Source organism: Pelodiscus sinensis, chromosome 3, assembly GCF_052426305.1.
Source record: "Pelodiscus sinensis isolate ZL-2025 chromosome 3, ASM5242630v1, whole genome shotgun sequence".
Taxonomy (NCBI): Eukaryota; Metazoa; Chordata; order Testudines; family Trionychidae; genus Pelodiscus; species Pelodiscus sinensis.
In genome coordinates, this window is record NC_143054.1 from 114,777,700 (window position 1) to 114,790,855 (window position 13,156).

Here is a 13,156-nt window from a genome sequence, read left to right on the forward strand (position 1 = left end):
CAAATGGCCTAAAACTTCCTCATGAAGTCTTCCCTACCAGATTTCAAGCCTGTTCATGTATGCGGAGGTTAGATGCAATATAATAGTAGGTTTTAAGAGAAATGTAGGTGTAACATTTAAGTTTAGGGGCCTATCTTCACTCCAGAATGTGCAATGTAAACAAATCAGTGCGGCCATAAGAGTTGTGGACATGTCATTTCTTGCATTCTGTGTTCAATTTCTTATGTTAACATTCTATTAACAGAGTCTCTTGCTTCTGATTCATAATTTGAATGTCTCTGACTGACTCTACACAGCATTATAGACAGCGTGTTGTCTATTATTAAGGTTGTTCAACACTTCCAGTTGTACAGCTTTGTTTTCAGTTGCTTAAAACTTTGCAAAACTTTAATTATTAGGGCCAATTTTTTCAATGCTGGGTGTCTGTCTCAGTCTCAATATTTCTGGAAAATTTCAGCAAATACAGTTCTAGATTTCCAAAAAACAAGGCTAGAGGAAAATGCATTGTTTTGCCCTACTGTTTTTTTTAAAAGGTTTGATGACCTTTTCTTTTAAGGAGGTTTAGTGTCATCTTGTTTTGGATCAAGGACTTAAAATTTGGCAGGAGGCTGGTCTTTGTATCATGAGTGTGCATTTTTCCATCCTCATGAAAATCCACTTGATTTTCATTGCCCAGACTGAGAGAAGTTAAATGCTAATAGTGAAAATCAATGTTAATAACAGGTAAGAAGTTTCAATTATTTTTAAGAAATATACTTACTGATATTTTCTGTCAACACCCAGAGGCCCAAAAGCTGCATTCCTTGACAGTGACCCTGGCAATCCCCATTTTCATGAAGTCTGGGTTGTAATCTGTTCTTTTAATGGAGAGTTGTATCATACATCCACATAATTTCTTACATTTCTTCATGTGGAGATTGTGAAGGGAATTCTTACAAGATGCCATTGCATTGGATTCTTTATTAGCCTGGTAGCAGAGAGAATTTGATCAGGTCTGAGATTCTGAAATCTAATGGGCTGAAGTTCCTGTTGGTGTTCAGGACCTATGAAATTCAGGTCACACATCTTTTTGTTTTAACAGCGAATTAATAGTTTAAGAATAACATGAATTCTCTTTGTCTACTTTTCCATATTCTTTTTGCCTTATCTTAAGAGACGTAGGCTTGGTCACCATTAGAAAATTAGGTTGGTTTAATGATGTTTGTCAGCATGTGAAAAATCCACACCTCTGAGCAGCATAGTTAATTGAACACGAGTCCTTATATAAACAGCACTAGGTCAACTGAAGAATTCTTCCTTCCTCCTAGCTGCTGCTGCTTCTCAAGGAGGCAGATTACTTTTGCTGATGGAACAGTTCCTCCCAGTGGAGGTAGTTTCTGCACTGAGGTAGTACAGCATTTTGATTCTAGACAAGTTCTTACTTTGAAGCCTTAAAGACTGGGAACTATGAAATAAATGTAAAGTGTTGTAGAGCTCACTGCAATATCCATACCCTTGGCTGTGCATAACTTCTCTGTGTTGACAAAATGAGACCGTTGATGAAAGATGCATGAGAAGAAGTGAATATTTTTCTGGTTGTCCAATTCTGCTAAATATTGATCATTTGTACAAGTTAGTGGAAGCAGTTGGGAAATGGAAAAGCTCAGTAGTTGGCCTTGAAAAATGAATGAAAAGCCAGTTCTTGATGTTAAAATCTTTGTTTAGTCTTGAGAGAGAGAGGGAGACAAGTTCATGAGATACTAGAGTGGCCCAATAAATTGAAGTGGAGAAAATATTGGATTTCTCCCTCCCCAGTCTGATAGGTTTCTCTGTTTTGTTGGGTGACAGTAGATGTTACATTATCACCATGAGACTCTCATTGGTGGAGACTTTGTTAGGAAGGGATCCAGAGAGATGATACAAATATTCAAGTATTGCACTTACAAATATCAGTGCTAGAAAGTATGAATACTTTTGGGAACAGTGAACTTTTTCTAAATTCATTTGACCAGTGATGAGAACAAATACTTGGAGATCAAAGATTAAAATCTCTAGCTGGCATACGTAGTGTGGCTTTTTACAGTAGATAGCACAGATGGTGATACTTTTATGGCTATCTGACACTTTCCAATATGAGACCCTATTTTCAGTTGCTTATATACATAAACATTTGGTGGTAAAATTTTTCATGCTGGTGTCTGCCTATGGCTGAATTTTTGGAAAGGTTCAGCTAAAAGTGTTGAGGCATCTTGGAGAATGGGATTAGGAGGGGAAAAATGCTGTTTTGTGTCTTGAATAAGTAATTAAATAATACCACGCCAACAAAAATACATTCTTACCACTGTATCATTGAGCCATTGTAGCCCCTTAATACATTGGAGCAGGGACTTGACATTCAGCAGTAGGGTGACCTTAGTGTCAGGGATTTGCCTTTTGCTGTGCTCCTGAAAAATTTCCAAATTTTTGACCTACTATGAGCATCTGAAAAATCACTGATCTTACATGCTGAGTAGGAACTTGGAGTTCAGCAGCTACATTCTCCAAACATTCTGTCTCTGTTCATCATGCTCCAGTGCCTCATAGCTGCTATGTTCAAATGGACTATATATATATACATCATCTCCACAGAGCAGCTGAGCAAGCTCCATGCCTGGAGCTGAGCAGGACTTTCCTTGCAGTTGCTCTTCCGGGCTATTCCAGCTCCAGGCGCTGGAACTGAAAACAGGGACAGTCCTGTGCTGTCTGTGTCCTCCCAGATGGTGCCAAGGAAGAAACTACCTCACTCAATGAGGAAGGTTGAGAAATAAATGGGGGTTGAAGAATAGGGATGAAATGTGTGTGAAGAAATAGGAGCCATCAAGGAAGGAAAAGATGCTTGGAGAAGAAGGGTGTATAGGGCAGGGAGGGAATGTCAGGAATAAGCAAGGGGGTGAAAGGCAGGAATAAAGGAGGGGGCAAAGAAACTGTGGGTATGTATGTGCATGTGCTAAATGAGTCAGAAGTCCTTTAAAGACAAATATGTGGTCATGTAATTAAAAACCATATGACAGTGCATACACAAAAGGGGGATGAATGAAGGTCATGCAAGCAGCCTGAGGTCTGGCATTTTCTAATATTGGAGTGCTTGAGCTTCCAACATTGATGTTTTTCTCACTTTGTGTGTGTGTATGTAATGCACACAGATCTTATAGATAGACTTTTCTGCTAGAGTAGTGAAAAATGTACTTGAGTAATCACTTGCTGTCTCCCCTTAGCAGTTATTTCAGGTATTTTTATTTCTGCCTTGCAGTTAAACTGTTCCTTCTGCTTGATTCTCTAATGAAGTCAGAATCTTTTATATAACACTGTGCATGGGTTTGTGGCCATGGAAGAGATGATACAAAGTGAGCCTTGTTACTTAACTGTGGAATCAGATATGGGGGGGGGGGAAATCTATGGGGGATGGAGGGAATGAGTCATTTAAAAAAAAAAAAACCCAAACTATTAGCTTTTATAAGCAGCAGACAAGAGACTTATATGAAAAACGTGTATGAGGCTATGCATGCTTGTCTGTGTTTGAAATCTAATTTAAAAACATGGAATTCATGCTTTTCAAACAATGCTGTAAGTGTTGTTCGTGTCTCTGTTATTGATGTTTCAGTGATGCCCTTTGCAACATATTAAAAGCAGTTCTGTTGTCTGCCAGTATGATCTGTTAAAACCTGCATCATAGAACAGGCCCCTGCTATCAACTGAAGAAAGTAATGCAAAGGAAATACTGTTGAATTCAAATATATTATCTGTTAGGAAGAACCTGGCAGAGGATGCAACTAACAGCTCTGATTCACCATTTCAGTGATCAAGATTGTTTACACTGCAAGCAGATAGTTTCTCTGAAATGATTTGCTTCTTAAATTCTGACTTGAGTTTCCTCAGTGCCTAGTTCATTCAGCGTCTGGTTCAGGAGCACTATAAATTCAGAAAACATAGTGTATTTAAAAAAAAAATCCTCACCAAGTTATTATGGAGAAAAAAAATGTTCTAGCAACCACCATGTTTAGCAGCAGCTGTTGCTAGGCAGATTCTGGTGTTGTCTTCCTGACTGGCATGAACAGACTTTTCCTAAGAAGCATGCTAGCCAAATTGTATTGTAAATTACTCCACCTCCTCACCAGGTTGTCCAAAGCATGGATTTATAGCCTCTGCCAGATACTGTTGACTGTCATGTATCTATGCTAGACTCCATTAATGGCAATTGTTTTAAATGTGGTGTTAGCACAGTTTGGAGTGGTTCTCAATCTCTATCTGGGCTTCATATGTGCAGGGTTGCCAGGCATCTGTTTTTGACTGGGATCCCCAGTTGCAAAGTAAGCTTGTTAAAATGCGGTTAATTGACTAGTTGACTAGTCGATAGGCACTTCCGCATTCCTCGTTTGAAATGTACAAGAGCTCCCCCCCCCGTGGGGGCTCTTGTACATTTCAAAGGAGGAATGTGGAACTCCGCTGGCGCTGGCCCTGGGCTGTATGCGGAAGTCCTGCTGACTCCGGGCTGCATGCGGGTGCCTTCTTTGAAATACACAAGAGTCCCCAGGGGGGCTCTTGTGCATTTCAAAGCCATGGAACCTGGGATCAGCGGGAGATTCGGAGTGCCCCGCTGACCCTGGGCTCCATACTACTGCTGCATGCCACTAGGAGCACCACAGCTGCCCCTTTGAATCACGTGGATGCGTGGTTCAAAGGGACAGCCACAGAACAGCTGGTCTGCAGATCAGCTGTTTGGCGGCTATCCCTTTGAACCATGCATCTGCTCGATTCAAAGGGGCAGTTGCGGGGACTCCCCAGCTGATCCCGGGCTCCCGGGCATTTCCCCAGAAATGGGATTCTGGGTTGTACATTTCAAAGGAGGAATGCGGAAGTGCCTGTCGACTAGTCAAAAAACTATCCGATAAGTGAATGCTTATTGGTAATTGACTAGTCTTTAACATCCTTGTTGCAAAGGCAGCTTGGCATCTCTGGTCAGCACAGCTGGCTGGGCTGCTAAAAGTCTGAGCTGCAGTGCCAGGGGGGCGCTAAGGCATCTCCCTGACTGCCCGCCTTGGCTCTGCACAGCTCCTTTACTCAGCTCACATGTCCAGCTCTTATAGGCACAGGGCAGGCCACAGGGGCTCTGCACAGTGCCCCTGCTCCAAGGCTCCCAGCCAGTGAGAGTTAGAGGCAATGCCTGCGGGCATGGGCAGTGTGCAGTGCCTACTGGCTCCTCTGCCTAGGAGCTGGGCATGCTGGCCACTTGTGGGAGCCACCTGAGATAAGTGCCATCTGGCCAGAGCCCACTCTCCCATTCTGGTTCCACTCCAGAGCCCACACCCACTGCCCTTGCTTGGTGACAGTGAGTGGGGGTGGGAGAGAGTGAGCATGGGATGGAGCGAATGGGAGGTGGGGTCTCGGGGCAGGGCAAGAGTGTTAAATTTTGTGCTGTTGGAAAATTGGCAACCCTACATGTGTGTCCCACAGTATTTTACCTAGGCCATACCCAATGTATGATCCTGAAGATACACATGTGCTGCATCTCTGTGCTGATTGTGCTGCAACTGGTTCGTGAGCTGCAGGTTGAGAACTACTGGTTTAATGTGTAGTGTAGGCAAAGCCATCTTTACATCTGTAATACTTTCTCTAATGCCGTGGTCACCAACGGGTAGATCTCAGGGGCTCTAAGAGTAGCTCTTGAGCCCTCTCTGAACTGCGCACCTGCGCAGTACATTTACATTAGCTTTCCTCATTTGAGGAGCAGCTACTCACTGAGCAACAACACAGGTGAGTAGCTGCGAGGAATGGTGGGAGCTGGGAGGTTGGGAGGGCTGAAACACGCCAGCCAGCTGACTGTGGCTTTCACAGCTGGAGCTAGGCGCAGCCTCCCTGGGCTGAGTGCAGGACAGCCGGACTGGAGGGAAGAGAAGCAGCTGCCCGGACAGCTTGCCATGGCGCTCAGCCAGGGTGCACCACGTTCCACGTGGGCTGGCGCAGCGGAAAAGCTGCCTGGCCTGCTGGCTGTGGCGTTCAGCCCACAGGAGGCTGAGCCGCACTCCAGCTGATTGGGCAGCTTCCCCTCTGCGCCTGCCCACGTGGAGCTTGGTGGCACCATGGCCAGCTGGCCGGGCAGCCGCTTTTCTTCGCTCCAGCCCGGCTGCTCTGCAGTCAGTCCGGAGGGAGCGCGGGTCGGAGGCTTCCCTCCGTGGCTGGTGTAGGGAACTCCCTGCCCCCAACCTTGTTCCCTCTCCTCTGCCCCAAACTTTTCCGCCACCCTCCTGGCCCCCTGTTCCCTCTCCCTTGCCCCCCTGACCCTGCTGCAGAAACCTGCCCCCCCTGCAGAAACCAGTTCCTTCTGGCACCCTGTCTCCTACTACAGAAAACTGTCCCCCTGCTCCCCTCTGCAGAAACCTGTCCCCCCCAGCACCCTGTCCCCTGCTGCAGAAACCTGTCCTGGCACCCTGCCCCCTCTCCCCTGCCCCCACTGGCACCCTGTTCCCTGCTCCAGAACCCACTAGCACTCCTCCCCAGTACTGTGTCCCCTGCTCCCAAATGACTTTTCTATGGGTCAGTGACACCTGACTCAAGGCAGGTTCCCTGCCATTCTCATAAATAAAGACAATGCAGAAACTTGTTGTGTTTAACATAGTATTCTATTTAAAAATGAAGCCTGACCAACAAACCCCCAATTGGGGCCAAGCCCCCATTTGGCCACAACCACTCCTGCACTCCCCCTTCCCCAGACTGTAGATCTGAGCCTATCAAACACTGGAACCTCCTGCCCTCAGCCCCCCACATACCCCAACCCAAATTCCTGCACCCTCATATCCACAAGCCTATGGCCTTGCTTAGTATCCCAACACTGCCCAGCCTGGAGCTCCCTCTCCGAGCTAGTGTCCCCTTCTCCACCTCCTCCTGCATCCAGATTTCCTCCCAGAGCTTGCACCTCTCACCCCTTACCACACCCAAATCCCTCATTCCCACCCCAGAGCCTACACATCCTGTCTCAACACAGCAAAGGTCCAGCTAGACTGCAGGAGTTTTTCAGGATTCTGGAGATATCCCAGAAAAACTCTTCTGCATCCAAGGTTGCGTTTGTTCTTCCGCTTTTTTAGTGGAAGAGAAAACAGGCTCTTTTAGTCACCCCTATATTCCTCTTTCCACAAGGAATAAGGTGGCTTCCAAAAGAAGGGTTTTTTTTCCTGACATTTGGTCCAGTGTAGACAGGCCAAATGTTGGAAAAACCTCTTCCTACAGAATAATAATAATAAAAAAAATAAGCAGCAGTTTAAGGATTGGGGATAGCAAGTGATGGAGAGGAGGAGAATAGAAGGGGCGGGGCTTCAAGGAAGGGGCGGGGCTTCAAGGAAGGAGTTGGGCGGTAGATCTTGGCTTGGTCTGTCATTTAAAAAGTGATCTTGGGTGTAAAAAGGTTGGAGACCACTGCTCTAATTGAATACTGAACCAAAAAGAAGGCAAGATTAGTGTAAACACTAACTTTTAAATACATGTTAAACACATGCCTCTTATAGTTATACTCATCTTTATAAAACTGAATTTTTTAATTGCTTGGTTCTTTTTCCCCTTAATTCAGTTGTATACTTGTTTGGTGACAATCTGACCCTTTCAGTTTAAGACATGAGTTGTTTTTAAAACCCAAAGTTCTAGGTTTGGGAATAGTCGCACTTTCTGGAATCACCAATAGGGTTGCCAGGTGTCTGGCTTTGAACCGGACAGTCCAGTATTTGAGCTTTCTGTTCGGGAAACAAATTGAAAAAATATAAACATCTGGTAGTTTCTAAATAAGATGTAATGTAGATTGTGATGTAATGTCAAGTGTGTCTGGTATTTTTGTTGAAACCATCTGGCAACCCTAAATTTGAAATCCCAGTGGGATCAAGTCAGTCCTTCATTTTTTGGAGGCAGATAAATGAAGTATTGAACTAGGTAGTTGATTGTGTTTCTCTTATAGTTGTCACCTTTTTAAAAACCTTACTTCTGTCTCTTCGGCACTTACAAAAGAGAGGCATAGGATCTTTATTGTAAGAGTGTGAGTAACTTCCCCGCCTCCCCCTCAATATTTTTCTTTTATCCAACTCTAGTATAGTGTGCTGTGCAAGAGTTAATTGCTCCCTCTCAGGCCTGGTTGCATTTTGTTAGATTTGGAATGTGTGCAGGATGTGAAAATCTTTGGGATCCTTTGAAATGAAAAAGTGTTATTTTATACATAAAGCTATAATATATGGTCTATATTTTATTAAAATATAGAATCATAATGTTGATCACTGCCACAATAACTCATGTATTTTTCAGACTACATTGTTCTGCAGTCTTGTTTTTTTACTGTATTTTTTGTGTGCTTTGTCTTACAGAATTGGAAGAATCCAGGATGTCAAGGCTTTAAAAAATAGAAAGACATCTTATTAGACTACCATAGTGAAGAGGAAAAGCAGATGCACTTCCAAGTACCAGGTTGATTGAGCTTATGTACTGTGCGTATGTATATACCCAGATATTTCCACAGCGGTGTAGTTTTGCAATTGATGAAAATAAACTTAAGAACCAGATGGAACAACTTGACAGCACAAAGGTCAAGAGCTCATGGAGAGACACCTGCCACTAATGGTCCACTTCTGCATAGTCTTCATGGGTGAAAAAGGGTTGCAAAAAGAGAAAGAAAAAACACCTTCTGCACAGAACATGCCTCACGAATACCTCCACAATCTAAAGAATAATTGAGAGGGAGATACTTGGGGAAGAAACGGACTTATATATTTCTAAAGAAACAATGAACCTTGTTCAGCAATTTTTTTCCATTAAGCTCAGTAAACAGTAATTGAGTTTAATGTACTAGACTAATAAATAGTGACAATTAATTTTGTGGTAATGACTGGAAGAAACTAAATTTAGGAACCATGGAACAAATTTGGGCATTGAACTGACAAACCTTATCCTCTGTATTGAGTTAACCTGGTCATCGAACATACTTTGTCCCTCCCTTTTCTTTTCTCTTTGTTTATAATGGTATAAACTCATAAATATTATTCATCTAAAACTATCAGAATACTAGTATGCGTCCTTCATGTACAGCTGCAAATGTGGTCTTTTGGAACTATGAATCTGAACTCTAAAGTCTCAAGAAGGAAGGGACCCATCAAGCAAGGAATGAAAATATTTAGGGAAATAGTAAAATTGGGAAGTCAGTTTTCTAGTGCTGCTCTTGGTTTGTTTGTTTATTCTTCCTCTCTTAAATCCTAGAATGTTTGCAAATGAATGCTTTCTTGATGTGCTTTAATTTTAGCACTTGTTTTTGCAGCAAGGTGAAAAGTCTGATTCTTTTGTAGAGGGGAAAAAGGGAAAAGTAAAAGCAAAACAGACTGACGTGTGTTGCCCTGTTCTGGAGGGGAGAGAACTTTGTGGTTCACCTGAGGCAAACTTATCTGCCTTAAAAGCTATAGAGCATTTTTGATTCTGCTAAATGAAAAGGGGTTTTCTTTTTCATGTCTGTGTGGTAGTGAGAAGTGGGAAGGCAAGCAAGATAGCATGCTAAACAGTTCAGGTTGTGTTGAGTCTCTGGTGGAAAGAAGAGCTGCCATGAAAACAGGACTGGCTTTGGATTGCAGAAACCATTGAATCCATCGAGTAGTTTAGTACCAAGAGGGATTTCCCATCTGGCCTGGCACAGTTGTGCCTGCACAAGCTTGGATCTGTTGTTTCGCACGGTTTGTGTGCCTTTTTTTCCCTTTATGCAATCTCTTTCAGCTTTAGCAGCAGAAATTTGCTTGGAAGAGAAGTTACGCCAGAGGACAGTTTAGGAAAGATGAATGTCATATATATCTACATGTATATGTGTGTGCGTGTTTAAATTTCTGCAACTGAACTTTTGAAGAAAATCTGACTGGAGGAAATCTTAAAGCCTTAAGTTACTTGAAACCTACACATTTGCAACTCTTTGTCTCTGGAATTGCATTACGCTAAACTGGAATCTCAGGCTGTATAAAGATTATATCAGATTGAGCAAAAAGACGACTTACCACTTCTTGAGCGCCTCTAATGAAGTAGCTGTTTCTCCAAAGGATAAGTGCACCCTCACTCTAATGACTCAAAGATAAAATGAACCTGATTTTTTTTAAGTGTTATTTTTTCTTAGCCAACTGCCATTGTCTTTTATAGAGGAATTTTTCACTATGCATTTGGTGGATATTTATAAACACTGACCCGTCTTCTCCCATCCAATGATCTATCCCAGGTCAGTCTTATCAATAAAAAAAAATTAAATTTTGTGCACTAGACATATTACTTTCTTATGTCAAAAATTAAAGATAAAAAAGCATGTATGCAGCAGTGGAACATGGGCCTGTTCTTTGCAGCGATTCCAACATCCTCTGCCTCTCCTGGAAAGGCAGAGTTCCTAAAAGTGAGAAGGAGAAACCAGTGTGCAGGAGGCGGTACTATGAAGAAGGCTGGCTAGCCACAGGCAATGGCAGAGGAGTTGTAGGGGTGACTTTCACCTCCAGTCATTGTCGGAGAGACCGGAACACTCCTCAAAGAATCAACTTCAATCTGAGGGGCCACAACAGTGAGGTAAGGAAACTACGGATCTCACACAAGGTTTCATAAGATTTGAATATGAGAGGCTCTGTGACAGCAGTAAAATGGAGGATACAGCATCTACTTAAAATTTGACATGACAGGAGACTTGGGGCCTGAACCATATCCTATTGTAATCAATGGAAGTCTTTTGAGTGACTTCAATGGTCTTTTGGATTAGGCCCATGGAGAGAGAAGTCTTGGGACACTGCAGGGAATTAATTAATTTGTGTTTGCTCCTTAATGCTCCTCCTCTCTCAACATTATTTTAATCTCCTGGCTTAATGCAGTAAATAGATTTTAATGATGTAAAGGCTGTGGTACTGATGGTTTACCTAATGTTAAACTCTTGCTTGGCAGCATAGTGAAAAGGAAAGGGATTGAGGATGGAGCTTGGTGCTCTTCAAGAAACTACAAATTGATGTGCCGTGTTGTGAGCTTAAGTGAGATGATGGCTGGGGACTTGAGAAAACATCCATTTGGAAACTGGTGGTAGGAGATGGATGGGATTTTCCAGCATAATGTGGAGATGCTCTGCAGTAAATTCCAAGATGGAGAGCATCACCCTTAGTCTAATGGCACTGAGATAGTTGCATATTTTTTGTTGGTAAAGATGGGAATCCATAATTGAAACACCACTCTTTTGGGCATTTACTTGTGCAACTGCATCCTGCCTCTTGCTGCCCCTTTGGGCAAATGGCATGGCATGGGCCACTGATGCCTCACGAGTACAAACAGTGGAGTGTAAAGTGTTGAGAGCTTTTGAGAATAGACTAATGCTTGCTAATAATCCAGCTTTTTGATTAGGTAACAGCAGGAAGTGTCCACTGGATAATATTTGCTGGTACTGGAAACTCTGCTCTTACAATATAGTTCTACCTAACAATTTATTTCCTAATCTAAAATCCAATATATTATGCTCTTTTAACTGTTCTTAGTGATACTTGTTAATGTTAAGCTCTAATGTGCACTGCTCTTTTGACAAGTGTCCTCAAAGATTGAGGTTGCATAATCTTTTGTGCTTGTTATGTTGAAGGTCAACACATAAAAAGGGGAATGACTATGTTCTTTTAAAGGCAACTTAAAAGATCTAAGATTCTAAATCTTTAAAGTATGCAAAGATGGTGTACAAACCATAAAGTCTGGAGAAAAAACTTTCTTGTGTTTGTGCCCAGGCTTTTAGTTTGAGGCCCATATCTCTGTGTGTTCATGTTCTATGGCCTTCAAGTACAAATACATTTAATATTTGTAACATGCCATATGAAAATCACTTCTACTGGCCAAGTTTTTTCCTTCTTCACCTTTCTTCAGTGTTTTCTCTGCTACACAAAGGGAACACTTGAATCCATGCAGGACGTTGTATTTTATGCATAGTGAAGACCAGTTGTTGAAGAGCAAACACAGAATCCTGGGACTTTAGGCCAGTTAATTGAAGAATACACTGATATTTCATATTTCATAACCCTTCTCCTCTCCATTCCGAATTACTTCCTTTGGCCATTTTCCCTTTGTTTACCCAAATGGCTATGGTGGAGTATTTTCTTTCTGGGTCTCTAAGCTGTTTCACTCAGATTATAGCTGTAGTAAGACTAGCACGCTCCTCCAGTTACCTATAATTGGGACCTATGGAGACTCAAAAATAAAATGAACATATATTCCAAATTTTTCTGATTTGGGATCTTAAATACGCTGGATCTGGTTTGTCATTGAGGTTGTGCTTGTACAAAGAATGGCCAAGAACTCTGATGCTGGAAATTGAGCAAATAACTAGATTCGGAGAGGGCAGAGTCTATAACTACATTTCTGGATTCAGGGTAACAAAATGGGGCAGAGCAGCATTAGAAGTCCCTGGTCCTGACTGGAAACTGGGAAGAAAATGTCTTCGGGATTATGCTCATTCAGTGGCTGCCATTAGAAATTCCTGCTGGCCTAGGACCCTGAATGCTAGTGTAATGACAGTTCCTCTCTGGGCTTGCCTGGCATGGGAACTTCTGAACAAGATTTCTTGCATTTGGCCTTGTTAAATCTTCCTTTATGAGAAAATTCTGTTGAATTTCTTAGGGATGAAACCAGTAGGGCTCTACAGAAATTATTCTAAAAAGCTATAGGATAGAATGGAGAATGAGATCTTTTCTGTATTAGGTGGTGGGATTTTTAAGATTTTTTTTTACCCAGCATATAGCAAGAATATATTACTCTTAAATTATTTAGGAGGATTCAAAATTATATATAAAAATAACTTTCCAATCAAAAGGTAGACTCTTCCACTTTTTAAATAAATGAAATTACACACTTACATGCAATTAAAATTTATTCCAAATGCTAAGATTTTACTTCAGTTGATTATGGCATTAAATAGTATGAAACTTTTTTGTAAAATAAGTTTCCTATGTATAAAAGTGGGATTGAGGGTGCAGTCTGAAACTCTTAACCCTGCCTTGTGGTGGAGTGTTTGGAAATCTTTCAGCTTCAGGATATTTTCTTCTTTCCTTGTTTCTATGCTCTCTTTCTCTTCCCTCTCCCCTGTACAGTGACCATACTGCTAATTTTTTGCAGCATATCCTACTGGGTTTGTGTGTCTAAT

At 42.2% G+C, this 13,156-nt stretch overlaps 1 protein-coding gene across 2 annotated transcripts in view; it reads left to right on the forward strand.

The window, feature by feature from the left end:
- Positions 1-13,156, forward strand: part of TULP4 (TUB like protein 4) — a 276,958-nt gene that overhangs the window by 50,537 nt on the left and 213,265 nt on the right. For both annotated transcript variants that reach the window (XM_075924530.2, XM_075924532.2), the window contains exon 2: positions 8,355-10,566. In XM_075924530.2, coding sequence (XP_075780645.1) covers positions 10,315-10,566 — 252 coding nt within the window. In that variant the 5' untranslated portion in view covers positions 8,355-10,314. The remainder of the gene's footprint in view (positions 1-8,354; positions 10,567-13,156) is intronic.